This window comes from Trichoderma camerunense (assembly GCF_050948025.1).
Source record: "Trichoderma camerunense strain CBS 138272 chromosome Unknown V8C40scaffold_4, whole genome shotgun sequence".
Lineage (NCBI taxonomy): Eukaryota > Fungi > Ascomycota > Sordariomycetes > Hypocreales > Hypocreaceae > Trichoderma > Trichoderma camerunense.
The window spans coordinates 310,927-328,608 of NW_028145366.1; the positions used below are offsets into that span (position 1 = coordinate 310,927).

At 46.7% G+C, this 17,682-nt stretch overlaps 7 protein-coding genes across 7 annotated transcripts; 4 read left to right on the plus strand and 3 right to left on the minus strand.

Moving 5' to 3' along the window:
* The first annotated feature begins 5 nt into the window (after nt 1-5).
* V8C40DRAFT_236933 (alpha/beta hydrolase) lies at nt 6-1,106 on the plus strand. The gene is made up of 2 exons (XM_083214147.1): nt 6-214; nt 272-1,106. Exons 1-2 carry the CDS (start codon nt 96-98, stop codon nt 978-980), a joined length of 828 nt encoding a protein of 275 aa, XP_083076019.1. The 5' UTR covers nt 6-95; the 3' UTR covers nt 981-1,106.
* Nucleotides 1,107-1,789: 683 nt separating this feature from the next.
* On the minus strand, nt 1,790-3,105 carry V8C40DRAFT_262970 (major facilitator superfamily domain-containing protein; the record flags this gene model as incomplete). Its single annotated transcript, XM_083219410.1, has 2 exons — nt 1,790-2,371; nt 2,431-3,105. 2 exons carry the CDS (start codon nt 3,103-3,105, stop codon nt 1,790-1,792), a joined length of 1,257 nt encoding a protein of 418 aa, XP_083076020.1.
* Nucleotides 3,106-3,711: 606 nt separating this feature from the next.
* On the plus strand, nt 3,712-4,298 carry V8C40DRAFT_262971 (uncharacterized protein; the record flags this gene model as incomplete). The annotated part of the gene is made up of 2 exons (XM_083219411.1): nt 3,712-3,946; nt 4,003-4,298. 2 exons carry the CDS (start codon nt 3,712-3,714, stop codon nt 4,296-4,298), a joined length of 531 nt encoding a protein of 176 aa, XP_083076021.1.
* Nucleotides 4,299-10,379: 6,081 nt separating this feature from the next.
* V8C40DRAFT_236938 (D-mandelate dehydrogenase-like dehydrogenase) lies at nt 10,380-11,962 on the plus strand. Its single transcript, XM_083214148.1, has 5 exons — nt 10,380-10,527; nt 10,612-10,829; nt 10,926-11,332; nt 11,404-11,643; nt 11,710-11,962. The coding sequence occupies exons 1-5, from the start codon at nt 10,487-10,489 to the stop codon at nt 11,818-11,820; spliced, it is 1,017 nt and encodes a 338-aa protein (XP_083076022.1). The 5' UTR covers nt 10,380-10,486; the 3' UTR covers nt 11,821-11,962.
* An 80-nt stretch (nt 11,963-12,042) lies between these two features.
* V8C40DRAFT_285151 (Zn(II)2Cys6 transcription factor) lies at nt 12,043-14,429 on the minus strand. The gene is made up of 4 exons (XM_083222305.1): nt 14,279-14,429; nt 14,137-14,210; nt 12,733-14,080; nt 12,043-12,661 (listed from the first exon to the last, which is right to left on the minus strand). The coding sequence occupies exons 1-4, from the start codon at nt 14,374-14,376 to the stop codon at nt 12,109-12,111; spliced, it is 2,073 nt and encodes a 690-aa protein (XP_083076023.1). The 5' UTR covers nt 14,377-14,429; the 3' UTR covers nt 12,043-12,108.
* Nucleotides 14,430-14,851: 422 nt separating this feature from the next.
* On the minus strand, nt 14,852-16,202 carry V8C40DRAFT_157560 (phytanoyl-CoA dioxygenase family protein). The gene is made up of 2 exons (XM_083211398.1): nt 15,941-16,202; nt 14,852-15,880 (listed from the first exon to the last, which is right to left on the minus strand). The coding sequence occupies exons 1-2, from the start codon at nt 16,000-16,002 to the stop codon at nt 14,941-14,943; spliced, it is 1,002 nt and encodes a 333-aa protein (XP_083076024.1). The 5' UTR covers nt 16,003-16,202; the 3' UTR covers nt 14,852-14,940.
* A 170-nt stretch (nt 16,203-16,372) lies between these two features.
* On the plus strand, nt 16,373-17,677 carry V8C40DRAFT_236942 (NAD(P)-binding protein). Its single transcript, XM_083214149.1, has one exon. The coding sequence runs from the start codon at nt 16,491-16,493 to the stop codon at nt 17,448-17,450; it is 960 nt and encodes a 319-aa protein (XP_083076025.1). The 5' UTR covers nt 16,373-16,490; the 3' UTR covers nt 17,451-17,677.
* Nucleotides 17,678-17,682: the final 5 nt, after the last annotated feature.

Sequence of the window (17,682 nt, forward strand, 5' to 3'; positions counted from 1 at the left end):
GTGCTTTGCCATACGGTGAGCCAGACATATTTATGCGAAGAAACAACCATACGTGATATTGAAGAATCTAGCACCGAACTTGCACGCAAGTCACTATGGCCACCACTGACATCCCCGGACTCGTTTTCACCAGCCACAAGTTTGGGCCGCATAGTCTCCAGGAAGTAGGAGTTTGGGAATCGGGAGAGGCTAAGTCATCGGGTTACTGGGCCATGTACGTGTTATGAAGAAGAATATGCTTTTGTGTAGCAAGACTAATGGCTTTTTGCAGTTTCATTCACGGAGGTGCGTGGCGAGATCGCAGCAACACCTTTAGAGACTTCATTCCGTCTATCAAGCACATGATTCAAGACCAAGACAGGTCGTCTTCCATTCGAGGCTTCATGAGCCTCGATTACCGCCTATCCGATGGCACAGAGACGCCACCAGTCCAGCATCCAGACCACATCGACGACATTGCAGCAGGTCTAAGCCTCTTGCACGAAAAATACTGTCTCAAGGATAACTATGTGTTAATTGGTCACTCTGCCGGTGCGACTCTCGCGTTCCAGCTCCTCATGGGCGTAACCTCCCCCCAGGTTACTGTCAGTCCGCCTCTCCCAGTCGCCATCATCGGCATCTCGGGTATCTACGACCTCGTCGGGATAAACGACCGTCATGATGGTAACTATGCAGGCTTCATCACGTCCGCGTTTGGGTCGAACCAGGGTGATTGGCAAAACGCCTCCCCGGCCAAGTTTACGGGTGATTTCCATGAGAATTGGCCTGGCGACCGACTCACCATCCTGGCGCACTCACAAGACGATAGCCTTGTGGATACGCCAGAGGCAGATGCCCTTCAAGCAAAATTGCAGCGGTGCAAGTCTCCTGTGCATATCGTGGGAAATTTGAGAGGAGAGCACGATTTTGTGTGGCAGGACGGATCGCAGATTGCAGAGCTGGTATTTGATACGTTGCTCAAGTTGCCAAGGATACTATGAAGAAATCCCATTCTTAGCAAGGGAATTTTGACTCATTCTTTATTATTATACTTGTCTTCAGTCAAAGTGCATTAGCAGACCATTGAGATTCAATCCCAGTAACGTTCGATCTAACCCATCCTTCTTGCCACAATCTCAAACGTGTACTCTATAATTCCAATTCCAACTCATCGTAAACGATCATGCAAAATTGCGAAGCTATCTTTGAGCTGATAGATGCACCCGACCTTACAATGGCTATGAAACAGCTTTTGAGAAGTCCTTCGAGATACCAGCACCAACACCATAACCTTATTGAATCCCATACTCCAGAACAACCCAAGTGCCCCGGAGATCCGTTACTGGTTAAATCGCTATAAATATCGGGGTAATTATAAAGTTGCAGTGGTGTGCGATTTGGAGCAATAAGTGATTACAGACTGGTGAATCTGCTTCTCTGTCTGAGACTCGCCCCGAAATAATATAGCATAAACAGTCCTCCAGAACAGATGACACTAAATCCGGCGAGAAGACTGACATCTCCAGCAATTCCTAATTTCTCAAACATGAGAGGAGAAAAAAGGATTGCAGCCCCGGCGAAAAAGCTTCTTGCCAGTCCATTTGCTGCGAAGAGAGATCCAGCATATTTTGGATAGCTAAATGGTAGATAGACGCAGATCACTTGTGTGATAATAAGAGTGCCAGTCAATGCAATGGCAACACCAATGAGGCTCACAATCCAGTGAACACTCTCCCTCGAAGTCCATGCTAGATGTTTTTTCAGCGATTAATTACTTGGCTAATAATCGTACTAAGAATATAGTAGCTGCTTACCGAACAGAAACAAGCCGACAGGTATCAACATCGTGCCGTAAAGTCCCGGATATAATCAGTCCTCGGGGGGGGATGACGTCCAATTTGGCGTGACGTTTCGGTGCAATGAACCGGAAATACAGGCAAAGAGAAGGAATGGCCAGCGCAAATCCAACCAGCACTGATAAATGACAGAGGCCAACCTGCGTCAAGTCAAATTTGTATATGTCACCATACACAAGAGGAAAAGATTCGAAGAATGAATAAAATGTTCCGTAATTCAAGCCCAGGTAAAATGTTGAGAACAAAATTGCTGGATCTAGAGCATTGATCTCCCAAGGTTTGACGAGGGTATCAAATGCAATCTGCGAGGTTTTCAACCGTGACTGTCGAAACTCGGACTCAGATCTGAGGAAATTCTGTCCTGTAATAGCACGTAGCCTCTGAGCTCGTTTCAGAAGGATACTGTCCGAGGAAGTTTCTGGCAATGCGAAGAACATTGCAACTAAGATCGGCGTAGAGAGCCAAAGCAGCTCCCAAGAGCTCCAATGCCAGTTCATTGCCTCTACAGCAACACCGCCAATAAGAGGGCCAAGCGCCTGACCGCTAGTGTTAATATTGAAACAGCTTCTGTTTAGCATGCAGAGAATTAACTTACTGGAGCCATGGTTGTGTCTCCACCCCAAATTGCAATGACATATGGTGGCTCTTTAGGTCCAAACATATCGCTGTAGATTGCACCAACCGTTGCAAGACAAGGCGAGCAAAAGAAACCAAGTAAGAAACGTAAGACCAGTAACCCGCCGAAATTATTGACCACCGACGTCGGTATGCATAAAAGAACAAATATTGCAAATGAGATAATATAGGGCCAGTTTCTTCCAATAGATGGAACTTCGGAGAGCGGAGAAAATAGCATAGGCCCAATACCATATGCAAAAACGTAGATAGCAAGCCCAAGACCTGTCACGACATTGTTAACACCGAATATATGAGATATGTCGGGGGCGCCGGCTGCATAGAGAGAGGCGCCAATGTACCCAGCAAATGAGTAAAAGAACAAAACAACGGAAATCCAGGCCTTCTTGGCCAAGGACCAGTTCAATGGGTTTGCTGGATCATTTTCGGTATACCAGGTAACCAGCTTGAAGTTCTGACTATCAGCTTCAGCGGAAGATCTGGCAGTGACCGGCTTTTTCAGATCAGAAGACAAACGCAAACTCAAATCGGGAGCTTCAAAGTCATCTGCTTCTTCTGGGTATTTTGCAAGCCGTCCTCGGCTTATCAGCCTAATAATCTGTCCGGCTGGAGAATCTCTGAAAATGTCCAGCATCTTGGTCGACTTCAGTAACGTTGGAGGTAAAGAACTAGGTGAACTTTGGAGGCACTGAACTAAAGATCTCAAGGTGATACCAAGTGACGGCGATGTCCATTCTTATATATCTGTCTCTGTAATGAACAACCTTTCAGGAGTCCTATATATGCTCCTTTACTGACTTACAAATAGAAGTCTTGTGGTATTTGAATTGGCGCAAGACCTACCAATTTGGGAATGGTCCAAGACAATTAACAAGCGCAACTCTATAACACCTTTGGCAAATCACAGAACCGTTACAGGAGATTTGAAATGGACTGCCCACAATTCCGGAAAGAAACTTATGCTAGTTAAAGGGGGCTATCCAGGTTCCTCAACGTTGAAGCAGATCCTGGTAGAAAGCATAATCGACATCTTCACTTTGGGGGGTTGCTGAGTGGGGATTTATTTAACATCATATGACCGATTCTTTAGTAACAATTCTACGAAATGTACCTAAAGTCTACCAGAAAAGCTGATGTTGTTCCTCAGCCATCTAAAAAATAGAAATAACCGATATTGTTCCCAATTATATACTGAGTTCGTTCATCTTTCAGCAGACACATCCTACCCAGCTGTTATAAAATGAAGCCTGTTGTGCTTATTCTAGGTGCTGGCGCTAATATCGGTGCCTCAGTCGCAAAGAAATTCGCAGCTAATGGCTATCTCGTTGCCGTATCGGCTCGGGGACTGAGGGATGGAAACTCACCTGAAGGGTATTTGTCCATCCAGGCCGATTTGGCAGACAAGTCTGCGGTTCCTCGTGTCTTTGAGACAGTCAAATCAGCAATTGGAACGCCCAATGTCGTAATATATAACGGTGTGTTGCTGACTCCTGAATTGAACCAGATCCAACGTTTGCTTATCAAAACATAGTTGCATCGGTTATTCCATCTTCTCATCCCGATGATATTTTTTCCATCTCCCCCGACGCTCTCGAGCGAGATATTTGGACCAATAGCTTCAGCGCTCTATCTGCTGCCAGATGCGCCGTGGAGGGGTTTCACAATCTTCCCCAGACCTTCAAAAAGACATTTCTATATACGGGCAACTGGCTCAATACAACCATATCGTCTTCAAGCTCTATGCTTACACTGGGAATTGGCAAAGCTGCAAGTGCTTACTGGATTGGAGCTGCAGATCAGCATTATTCGCCAAGGGGCTACAGGTAGAAGTCAAAAGACCATTGCAGATCCATCAAAGCTGTATTTGCTGACAATGATGAAGGTTTTTTTATGCCGACCAAAGAACCTCAGATGGATCGGCAATGAGATATGGGCCTGACAGTGAGGCTCATGCAACGTTCTTCTATGAACTAGCGCAAAGGGAAGACGAGTTACTGCCATGGCATTGCACATTTGTCAAAGGTAGAGGATATGTAGATTTCAATTAGCCTTTGAATGGAAACTTCTCATTCAATCCAGAAAGACATTCAAGTCCCACTACGTTGTATTTTCCCAAGCTGGCCGAAGCAACATCCCCGCCCACATCAAACTTTCAGTGTCCACATTCGGCTGCAAGGCAACTCCAGAGTCTGCCTGCCAAGTAATTGTTAACTGGATGCCATACTGCTCAAAGGCCCGATCGCTGCTTTCTAACATCCGAGTCGCCAACCCAATTCCCATTTTTTGACCAATCCAAGCCAAACACCGCTTAAAGTACATGCGGGTCTCGAAAGGGATGACAGCGCAGGTAGCAGCTACGTACAGCGGGTGAATCAGGAACAACCCTCCGACAGATCGGCCGACTGAGACCTCTGACTCTGTTTCGGTAGCTTCTATGTACTGCTCAAGACTGTGCGTGAGATGGAACGGAACGGATGCAGTTAGCGAGTCAGCAATCTTGGCGGCTCTATGCTGGATGGTGGCGCTTATGGCGATATCATTGAAACGTTTAGAACATTGGTTGATGATATCCAAGACCAAGATATGAGCCTTTCTATAAGTTTTCCAGACTGCTGCGATATATACTAGATTGAAGGGTTAGCTCTGAGTCCGACTCTCTATGAATCTAGACTCACAATCGCTATACTTGAGGACGGGGCCAGGAACACAGTATTCGCAGTTTGTAACACGAGCGTCTTCGGTGACAACCTAGTCTTGCTCCACTGAGAGCACTTTTGATCAGCTTTCCATGCATCCTCCTGCAGGCTTTTTAGGGTATTACATGTCGCAGCTGTATCGCTCAAAACCGTAGTTGCCCGAGCAAATAATGCACGGCACTCTATAAGTATATCATCAAGACTAAGCACTATACAGCATGTTATAGGTGCGCAAAGGACGCCAGGCAAACGAGATTTCTATTCGTGTCAGAAAGTTCTTTGTTCTATGAGCCTGGAGGTATTATACCTACATTCGATGATAGCATGGTTGGATGTGTTGTCTTAAATATTTCAACATTTGCGGAAATGGGCAGCATTGAATGAGTTTCGGCTATCAAGGCACATACACCTTGGGCGTGGACGTTCTGGTTCAATACAGGCGTATGATCAATATTCACAATCTTTAATCGTTTCATGTGAGATTCTGCCTTGACTAATTCGGTTCATGCAGCGCGAGCAACTTACCTCATACAACCCGAGAATAACTGCGGTTATCAATGTTTGAGGAGACCAAACTGCGGTGTTCCTTAATAGCATGCCGCGAAAGGACCGTAATATGTCTCCATATTCTTCGGCAGCATGGGTCAGGGCAGCTCGGTCCCCATCACAATTGCCTTTGCAAGCTATGGAAACTGCAGATGCCGCCCGCACAAGGTCTGATGATGCTGGTACACTGCGGATAATCTCCTGAAGACCATGCAAAAATCCTCTCGAGTTTCTCTCATCAGACGGCTGCACAACAAAATTCCTGACAAAGAATTCTAAAGTCTCCCACTTGGCGATGTTGACAACTGAATGAGATGTGTCCGGATATGCCAGTAAGTGATGAGATGCTACTGGAGCAAAGTAGCGAAAAATTAGGGACGAATAGTCTTTGTATCCAAGGCATTGTCTGCCTGTTTTGCGCCATATGTTGCAATTCTAGACTCAGTGAAATCAGTATTATTTTAACTAGTTACAGGGAGATACGTGAATGTTAGGATTGTCGAACCGGCTTGGTTCCGTCACACTGGACATGTAAGCTTGTATACGTGCAAATCAACGGAGCATACTGCACCTACCTTTTTCTTCCTCTTCTTACAGGTTTCACACCCTTTTGAGATGCCATGATAAACCATTTTGGCTAGCTGGCCTGTACGCCTCACCCTCAACAGCGAGGACAAACTTCTTACGCAGATACAGAACTAAGAAAAGCAAGCAGGAGCCATGGTTTTATTACGGAGCGGTTGAGATCAAGTTAGCGTTGCGCCGGCTTCCGCCAATTTGTATGGCAAGCATGGGTAGCATTAATAAGCTTCTCAGCGTGGAGGTTTTCAAAGGATGTATTCCGTATCCACCTGGCATACTCTGTATGATATCTGGTGGGATTCGCTTACGGTTGATTAGCTCATTGGGTCAATACGCTCTTGGAACTAATTTCTTCCCCCGGTGGCCCGAATCCCCAAGATGATATGAAAACTCCCGTGAGAAAGATTGCGGCGTAGTAAGAACGTATTTGCCAAAGAGGAAGCCTCCAAGAGTGCACTTTTTACTCACCCGCCATACAGTTGTCGATTAGCTAGTCCATGTGCCTGGTTTCATAGAGTGGTGAAGGAACGCAGAGAACATAGCGGAAAATGGACACTTTTAGGGTAAGTAATCAGGTATATGGCTCTCACGTTGATGTACCTATTTGTGGCTAAAGAGGTGGAAAAAATGAAGCATTGTGATCCATTATTCTAGTTATACTGTGTTACCTCTAATTTAAAAAGTCTCACCGCTTCTTGAAGCTCTCACGGCGGTAGATTGTTTATAGACTAATTCACCTTCGTAGATGTGTGCGAATGGCCTCCCGTAATATCAAGACAAGACTGAATCGTCAAATATGGCTAGTGTTGCGCGCCTTCAGGTAAATATGGGGCGCTCCGGAGAAAGACTGGATCAGATGCGGCAGCTAAATTCATCAAGTTAGCGTTGCGCAGGAGCACCCTCTTCTTAATGTAGGCGTTCACGGCGAGTGATTTCTTGTTCTTGCTTCAGACGTCTGTGGCAGTTTCTATTCCACCTGTAGATTGGCTAGCCAGCCGTTATATGATACGTTGAGGAATTATTTAGGGAGTTCAAATTTATATTTTAATTATGGAGAAGGGTTATCTACATTGATAGATGTTGATGAATCCTAGCTCTGGTGTAGTGAGACGAGGTAGCGGCGTCATTCGATCGTGGCGATTTAGAGGTATCCAGGTATCATTTCTATTGACTTAGATATTCAAATTGTCTAGTAAATCTATCGATAGACCTGCTATAATTCTAATCTGAAACTGCCAGTTTTACTGGCTGGAAGTTGGATGGGGTTTCCTATGATATGTGCGCCTCTCAAAAGGCATTCTGGTATCCAGTTGAAGTAGCAAAACCATGAAGTCATCTGCCTACTTAGAGCTTGTTGCTCATCTCATAGACACTGGATTGAGAATATCGATCGATCTGATCTATTTGACTTCAATCATGACCAATTAAATAGTCGTGATAGAGCATTTACCGTCTTCACAAGGAGGGCTGCATACCTTTCACCCGAAGCCACACTCGCAGACCGCAAAATTCGGCTTAAACTCGTGTCAACCAAGACATACCACGTGGTACTCCGAAGTGGCAGCTTTTTCATCTCCGATTAGTTAGATGGACCGATCATCTGGAAATGGATATGCCTCAACTTCTTGTTACTTATGCGAAGGAATGTAGGGCACGCTACATATAGACTGGCCGTCCGCACAAAGAGCACAGGGTCGTATACGTCCTATACTCAGAGGTTTGTACACTCGATACAAGGCAAATAGATGTTAACAATACTTCCAAATGGCTCTTTACTTGTGGCAATGGGAGATGATACAAACATATGCATATACTATATGGTAGTGAACAAAATGATATATTAAGTCGCTAGCGAGTATTTAGCAGGAAATCTAGTTAATATACACCTGATAAGGAATGAGGCATCCATTGAACAATTCAAACCAGAATAACAATTTTCGCCGAAAACCCTTCTCCCTGGAGAAGAGTATCTATGTATTCGCCATATAATATGGATTTCGTCATCGTTCGCGAGAACTATACGTCGTGTAGTATCGAACGTTGACGTTGATAATCCGTCTATACCGCTGTGTTTTCGAAGGGGCAACTTGGCCTCTGGATGTTTTCCCTTCGTATTTGTTGCTCCGTTACATCCACCACCATCGTCGAGAGCTTTCTGTCTTGAGTTCGCTGAGCCTGTTCGAGAAGGCCATTCGCTGCTGCTCGCTTACGCTCTTTCCAACTGCTTCGAGGACCTTCATGTGCTCCTTCTTGAGGTCTTCAAACCCGTTGTCCAGTTCTTTGTGCCAAGGGTAAAGGACAAAGACCTGAAAGCCGAGAGCTGAAGTGGCGACCATGAAGTTGGTCAAAGAAATAGCGCGTGTGAGCTTCATATTGGTATCGACAATAAGAGACGTGGGATCGAGGATAGATTTGTCGGAGTTGTATTCACGAATGAACAGAGGGAGGGATATTGGTCGTTCTCTTCTTCTTTGCGGTGTTTTTTTTTTTTGGTGTTTATTTGTTTGTTCGAATTCTTTATTTCTTGTGAAGATGGTGGATAATAGGAGAGTCGTGAGTGGCAAATGAAATCACCCTTCAGAATACTAATATGAACAGGAATGTTGGGTATTTTGGGTAAAGAGAAGAGGAATGGAGACTAAATGAAACAACAGCGCCTGAGAAATAAGAAGAAGAATGAAAAAAAAAAGTTAGAGAAGAGGGAGGGAGGGAAGAAGAACGGAAATAACCGTGAAAAAGTCCCGTCATCATTTTTTTGTCGCATGTGACTGTGACTGCCTAACTGATATACATTCTGCTCCTCCGTGTTAAAGCCCACTTCCACTTCCATCTCTTCTCCGACCTCTGCCCGGTTCCCCACTAAATGAGGCGCGCTCAAAGGGATGAAGGTTTATTCTCCCATGCAGGGACATGCAAGAAGATGCTGCAATTTTTTAGTAACACAATCCATACATTTGCGCCCAAAAGTTTAACTTTTCGCTGCGTGATGTCTTACTGGATCGAGAAAGCCCAGCGTCTCCGGGCAAAAAAGTTTTAGGTACGTTCTTATTAAAGGTGTTTGATAGGGGGACCTGGCCCCTGATTCCCAAATTGGATGGTAGTCTCCGATTTGACACACGTGGCGGAAGAGAAATCAGGCCACTTTCATCGGCGTGCCCTTGACAGCAATCCACTTGCGCTCCATAGCCTCGGGTATTGGGATCCATGAGGGATCCATTTCAGCCGACACCGCAGGAATCCCAGCTGCTTCTAGAATGTAGGAGGGGGGATAATTCAAGGGAGGCAAGTGGCATGATAAGTTGGGTAGCATCAACGAGTGAAGCAAAGTAAACACGGAGCAGTCTCCACATACCGGCGTCTTCAGCTCAAAGCTCACTGTTACACGACCAAATTTTTGCAAGGATGCTGGTATTTAGCTCAATCGCACACAATCCACCGAGTTTATTACCTCATGCACAAAGAGCGAAAGAGAAGACAGCCGCAAATTGGCTAAAACCATGAAGCCGCCTACTCCGTAATCTGCCGGACAAGACGCCTCAAGTCGCCATCGCAGGCAAATCTGATTTATTACCGAGATACCTGTACATCCATTGCCTTTAAGGCAAACACATTTCTTTTGCCAGTGATAACACATACCAACCGCCGGATTAGCATTTGGACAATATTAACAAGTGTAACTCAAAATAATCCACTACTTGTCCTAGGCGTATTTTATCATAGCTTGTCTTAAAGCCTGTGGTGATGGGCTTGTTGCCGAGCCTGTTCTGCAGCTTCAGATACATTATTGTGAGCCTGTCTCACATAAGCTTAGTTGGTCTAGCTGCTGTCAAATCGTATATCCGCCTACTTAGGGCGCCGATGGTGAATGCCTCCGGGTTTATGAGATGTGTAAACTGATTGATGTATCGGCATGAAGACATCATGCATGTACTTACATATGCCGACCCCGGTGCTAGGGATGCCTGGGCGGCAGCTCGAGCCCACTTTCGGGTCCGGCACGGTCCTGGGCCGGCGGGGATATTGAATCGGCGTATTGATGTGCCGAGTTGTAAGGCTGCAGCATTATGAACAGGCGGTTCGCGCCAAGGATTATTAGATTGAGTCTTTGAGCAAAGTCTGAACATGAGAACTGTTTCCTTCAGAATTCACACACCTTAGAAAGAAGCATCTCAGCAAATTAGACATTGAACAATGGGCAAACCTAAGGCTTTGTTACTTGGTAAGATTGACCAGTGAGTGCGGCCTACAATAATATCTTCGGCATTTTGTCTGACGATTCAAAGTTGATGACACGGCTAACATTTGAGCCGCCGCAGCGCCACGGCTTCATGGAACGCCCTTTCCGATGTTGCAGAATTGGTCACTGCTCAAGCCAAGAATCGAGCTGAATTTATTGAGGAATGCACATCTGGCAGACTCGACGGCGTCGTCGTAATTTGTGACCGGGCACCATCTAGCCTTGCCGTCACAGGCAGATATGACGAAGAACTCATCCAAGCGTTACCCAAGAGCTTAAAGTTTATATGTCACAACGGTGAGTTATGTTCCTCAATGAAAGCTTATGGAAAGATGTATTGTGTTCGAATGGTCACCTTGGAAAAATCTCGTCTAACTATTACGGTGGGCACAGGTGCTGGTTATGACAATATAAATGTTTCTGCATGTACAGAACGCTCAATTCTTGTTTCAAATTGCCCCAACGTGGTCGATGACGCTACGGCCGACACCGCCATCTTTCTGATCCTGGCCGCTCTCCGAGGCTTCAATAACGGCATTATGGCGATACGGAATGGTACGTGGAAGGGAGCCGTACCACCACCTCCCCTCGGTCATGATCCACAAGGCAAGGTCCTTGGTATCCTAGGAATGGGAGGCATTGGTCGCAATCTGAAGAGAAAAGCCGAGGTTTTCGGCATGAGCGTTATATACCACAATAGGAAGCAGCTGGACGTGTGGCAGGCCGACGGTGCAGAATACGTGAGCTTTGACGATCTGCTGGCAAGAAGCGATGTGCTGAGCCTGAACCTGCCTCTCAACGTGAGTTCGTAGATTGATATGCATTTTGCAGGTTGTGCGTTGAACAAAGCTGATCTAGTGGTGCAATTTAGTCGGGAACTCGGAATATTATTTCTACTCCAGAGTTCGATAAGATGAAGACAGGTGTTGTCATTGTCAACACTGCCAGAGGAGGTGTCATGGATGAAGCTGTTCTTGTCGACGCCCTAAATACTGGCAAGGTTTTGTCCGTTGGGTTAGATGTTTACCAGCAGGAGCCGAACATACATCCTGGCTTGGTGTCTAATCCACATGTATGTCTACTACCTCATATGGGGACGTCGACAGTCGAGGTAAGTACTGGAGTTCGCTTATTCTTCAACAATATGGAAATGCTAATTTAAGTGGGATGAGTTAAGACGAAAACAAAGATGGAAGAGTGGACTATTAGCAATGTACGGTCGGCTTTGGAGAAAGGTAAGCTGGTTAGTTTAGTGATGGAGCAAGTGCGTGAAGTTGAACAGGATTAAACGGTTATGCCTATCAGGTGCGACAATCCAATCCTTTCTATCATATTTAAATATAGAGACGGAGAAAGCAATTGGTATAAGAATAAGGGTTGCCCATAGAGTTATATATCGCAAGTAGAGTTGTAAACGCTGTATATTTCACCGAGGTGTAAGATCCAGAACTAAAAATAGTAGCACTGAATAAATAATTATGTGATTATAAGGGGGCAATTATACCTCTCAGCCCGTTTGTATCTGTTTAGGGGACGAGACATGGGAAAAGCGAGACCTCAGTCAGGACTTCGGTCATCACAGCCATTCTCCATCAACATCTGCAACGAATGCACTACTCCAAGGCGCAGATATCTCGCTCATATCTAAAATAGGCATATCCAAGAAGTCAAATTCCGGAACCTGAGGGTCGGCTAAAGTACTAAGACGGTTCTGGAGCCCGTAAGCTGTCCGCCTCGTATCGTTGAAGATTTCCAAGCCTGTTGGCCCACCCGGATTGTTCTTGGTATCCAAAATCAACTGTATAAGATTTATATACCGTTGAGAACACGGCCAGGGAATCGATAATTGCCGCAAGCTGCTGAGCAATGGTTCTAAATCGGTGGGCATAGACCCATATGTGTTCTCGTGTCCCGTTGTCCATAGTATAATTAGGCTCCTAGCAGCGACCCAAACTACGAAAGCAAACAAAGGACCTAATTGTTCCAATTTCTGAGGCGGAACAGAAGATGCTAGTGATGCGATATCTCTGACAGCCTGACGGCAGCGAGCGCGGGCCGATGGCGATGGCCTCAAATAGGGAGAGGATGTCGATGGAAACGCCGCAACCGTATACATGCGAATATTTATACTACATTTCTCAGAGTCATTAGTACCTACGTGAGTGTAAAAAAAAAGAGACGATAGCAAAGGGAGTTATACAGATGAAACGTAGCATGAACCAGAATCCACATGGGGTTGAAGTTAGGAGGCGGCTCTCGGACTTCTCTTGGGAGATTTTCGAACCAGGTGGCTAGATTAATGTCCAACCGCCGAAAACTACTCTGCCATTCCTGACAATGGGCTGGCAGAGAGTAGTTGACGGGTTGAATTAAGAGTTGATTAGACCGGTCTAACAAGGCTAACAGATCGATGTAGTGGCGCCAAAGATTGAAGGCACTATACCCCTGTGATTGCTTGATCGCTCCCATTGCCTGGAACCATTCAGGTGGTACCGACTGGCCCCAGTCCTCGTCATTTACTGGATATGGTAACCGGATATTCCTCGTGTCTGTGCCACCAGGCTGGCCGTGGGATACGCTGGAGAGGCGATCGATGCTGTATATGACCCAGAATAGACGTCGTCTCTCCTCCATCTCAATAATTGATGAGTCTAGCCCATCATCCGGATCTTCGTTTCGGACTAGCGGAGTATTTGTTTCGATGGTTGAGGAAGAAGGGTTCTTTGACAAGCCCAAATGTTTAGCGGCAGTGACGAGCATGGACATTACGTTCCAAGTGCGCGGTCCCTGTCCCTGACCAATTGTATCAATGGCGAGAAGAGTTAAAGCTTGAGTTGAGATCAGGGTGCATGTATCTATAGTCTTCAATAGAATGAAATCACGAGACGCCTTGACATATGCTTCTCGGGCCTCCACTGGCGGATCCGGTTTTCTCCAGAAGCGAAAGGCAACTATGACGATGCCGTGTAAGAGAATTTGCCGCTCCGATGCGTACATATTGGCTGTAAAGCTGGGTTTGAAGAACAATGGCGCCCACGGGTAAACGAGGTCAAAGAACAGCTCCACAAGCTCATCCATGATCTCTTGAGGAGGTAGTCCGCTGGCAACAGGATTTAGAGCGTGAGAGGGGCGCAATTGATTGGTCATAGTATCTGCCGGAGTTGAGGTGAGCGAACTCACTTCTGGCAGCTGCTGCGAAACTGACCATATCTGGGGCTCCTCAACAGTCCTATCGGCCGAGATGATGTTATTCGCTGGCGGAAGAGGAGCGGTCGCTACCATATCTCGGTGGATGGGACTTAGGACGTCGCCAGCGGAATGACTGGCCTTGTCGATGGTGTCAAGAGAGGAATCTCCAAGGCTATCATCGGCCATTGGTGCAGAAGATTTATTGACAGACTCGGTCCGCACATAATTCAACACGTCCTGAATAGACTGATTGATCTTGTCCATGTTATTTTCCAACAGAGTGAGACGTTGTTCAATCGCCTTGCCGTAGCCGGGACGCAACCCTGGTTGCCCCTTTTCACGATATACGCAGTTGAGGCCTATGCTATGAATGAGCATCTCTCGCAAGAAAAACGAAGCAACCCGAAATATTTACCCTTCCGGCGACATGCGTCACATTGTGGACGACCGCTATCACATCGTGATTTTTTCATCTTGCAGATTTCGCAGCTGTTATCGATTGGTCAATAGGAACAGGCCGACGACTGCATACTCTAACAGAATAGGGTTATACTCACGCCTTGGAAAGCACCCTCGGCCGCTTACTTGGCGGCTCGCCCGACTCAAAATCCCGATCACCCGACGTGTCAGGGCTTTGTCTCGCACTTCCCATCATCTTGACGCTTCAGTAAAATGTGTATCTCTCGAAAAGGAAGCCAAAAGCTTTACGAGAAAAAGCTGGTATACCTGAGCAAGTCACCATCAACCAAATGGCGGCTCACAAGACCCCAGACTTCCAGGATCCCCAACTTTCCCCTCACCCTTCTTGCCTTCTTAGCCCCACAGGAATTCTATAGTTCAAAATGGTCTCTGGGGAATAGCGCGGGGTAAGCACTTGGGATCAGTCTAGCAGTCATCAGCTGTGCTTGGCCTGACTCGCTCCTCGAGCCTGAGAGCCACACATAACGGCTGCTAAGGACTAGCCTACGGACTCTCCGGCGCAATGATGTCGCGGAATGGACCCGAGGATTGTTTACGCGTTCTTCTGAGCCAAGCAGTTGGGGTATGGGCAGAAGCTAGATTGGCTGTTATAGGGTTCAAGGACTTGATGTTTTCTACTGGAACGGGTGCATGCAATTTGTGTTTAGCTAGTGGTAATACAATTTGAGCTGTAGACTACATGTATGAAAGAAGACAACGACCCTGCTTTGCTATACGATGGCACTCATCATCAAGCTCGTTAGTAAGCTTTAACTCCTGCCAACTTCAATAGTTTCTCTGTATGTTCAGGCTTCTCGAGCGGCTCAGATCTATCGCGGGGATCTGGTGTCCCACTGGGCAGTACGGCCTTCAGCTCTCGGAGCTTGATGTTGTCGTGTGGCCAGTGAGTCGTAGCCCCATTGGCCGCAAAGACCTTTTGCTTTTCCGTGATCGCTTCTTTGGTGGCCAGCTTCGCCGGCGCATAGGCAGCATAAATGACTGTGCGAATGGTTTGGCTCTTTTCTGTAGGCTCGCCGCCCCAGTGAATGGTACGCGAGTCCCAGAGGATCAAATCTCCCGGCTCAGCAGCAACCCGCTGCGGCTTGAGGCCATGCTTACGGAACCATTCCATGTCCTTGTCGTTGAAATAGCGATTGTCTCGCCACTCCCAAGTCCCGGAATCAGTCTGAGTGTCGAAGAATTCCTCAACCAAAGCGTGTGAGCCGGGTATAACAACCAGTGAGCCATCCTCAGGCCCAGCATGGCTGAGATTAATGATTCCTTGTACGCAGTGCATGCCACGCTTCCGAGGAGCCTGGTCGACATGTGGCCAAGGAGCACGAGCAGCCTTCAGGTTGGGGAGAGTGACATTAAGTGAGTCAAACGAGACAAGCAGCTCTTCAGTTCCCCACACTTTTGCAAAGGCATCAATGACTCCAGGCTCCATACGCGCCTCCCACATGAAGCGCTCGTGAACGACGCCGTAGTTTTCGTAGGTGTTCTTGTCTGTTTGAACTGGGAGTTGCGCCGTTTTCCAGGTCGAAGGGTTTTCCAAGTCCAATGAGTCGTCAAAGGACTTGAGCCATTCAAAGGCCTTTTGTTGGTAGTAGCTAGCCCTGTCGGGAGACACAGCGCCTTTGACGACTGCATATCCTTGGGCAACTAGATCATCTCGAAAATCACCATATTGACCTTCTAATCTATAGTTTATTTGGATTAGAAAATAGCACCGGGATACTCTGAGGAATAGAAGGACTCACTTAAATGGGCTGAACACCCGGACGGATGCTGGAGAGGCGGTGATTGTTTGAGTGGCGCTCATGGTGGGCAGAGAAAGCTAGTGTTTATTTTGTTCCCAAGCTTAGGTAGTTTCGATGCTCGACTCTCTCGTTACAGTCACTCACTCCTCCGTATATAAATCGCGATAACAGTTTGCCACCCGGAGAATAGAATGATAGTTCAACTTCCCCATTTTCGGACCATCGACTTTGTCGAGCTAAGCTCTTCAACATCTGGTCGAACATTGTGCCGGCTAGAAATCACGCCGGTTTGCTCACGGTGGATGATTGCGCCGCATCAACAAAACCGGAGCTTCGCTAAAGTGGAACTAGAATAGCACCCCCGGAAACCCGCCGAATGTTGTATTGGAGACTAGTGTTGCAAGAGGGGGATTCAATCATCCAGAACATAGAGTAAATACGACCCAAGTGAAGAGAGGCACGAACACGGAAGATAGAGCTGTAACGAAGAATACTCAATTGACTTGTTTGTCACCTCTATTCTTCCAAGCTTACTTCAAGCAAAGACAATATGAAGATCCTTATCACTGGCGCTGCCGGGTTCATAGGACAGATTGTGTCTAAAGCTCTTCTGGATGATGGTTCGCACGATCTTATTCTAACAGATGTGATTGAGCCTCCCATTCCTCGAGGCGCGAAATATCCTCAGAAGGCCAAAACCATCCAAGCAGACCTCATTGATTCGCCTACGAGTGTCGTTACGAAAGACCTTGACGCCGCCGTTTTACTCCATGGCGTCATGTCTTCGGCCGCTGAAGCGGATTTCGAATTGGGCTATCGCGTCAATGTAACTGCAACATGGACTTTGTTGAATAATTTGGCAAAGACATGCCCTGGAGTCCGAGTCCTCTACGCCTCCAGCGAAGCTGTTTACGGCACCCCTGTACCAAAGCTCAATGTTACCGAGAGGGATATTACAACCCCAGAGATGTCCTACGGTTGCCAGAAAGTCATCTGCGAAACACTTATCAACGACTATACCCGCCGCGGAATGATCAATGGGTTCTCGCTCCGTTTCCCGACCATCTCAGTTCGCCCTGGCGTGCCTAGCAAGGCTATCTCAGCTTTCTTGTCAGGCATCATTCGAGAACCCATGAATGGACAGGAATGCGTTGTGCCGCTAAAGGACCGCGCATGGCGGCACTGGATGTCTTCTCCCAAGACGTTGGTGCATAACATTCTTGTGGCACTCAACTTCCCTCGTGATGCCCTTCCACCACACAGAAGGGTCCTCAATATGCCAGGGTTTGCAGTCACCATCCAAGATATGTTGGATGCTTTGGAGGAGGTTGGAGGGAAGGACAAATTAGCCTTTGTGCGAGAAGAGGATGTTCCTTCTTTAAAATCCACATTATACTCTTGGGCAGATGACTTCGATAACTCTTTGGCTCTATTACTTGGGATGAAGCAGGACACATCTTTTGTCAACTCGGTGAAGGACTACATCGAAACGTTAGAGGAGGCTAAATAGGAGGAGCGGGTGGAGGTGAAAGCTAATAGGGTATCTGATAGAATAATTGTGTATAACTTGTTAGCATTTAAAAGAGGCTTGGTTATAAAACGAAGTCAAGTTGGGATGGTTATTTGGAGAGTACGTCTAATCTTCAGGACCAATTATTCACACTGAGGATATGGGGATCAAGAGGGTGAATATCTTCATTTGTAAGACTGCAACATCTACATAGGTTTCGAATGGTCTCTAG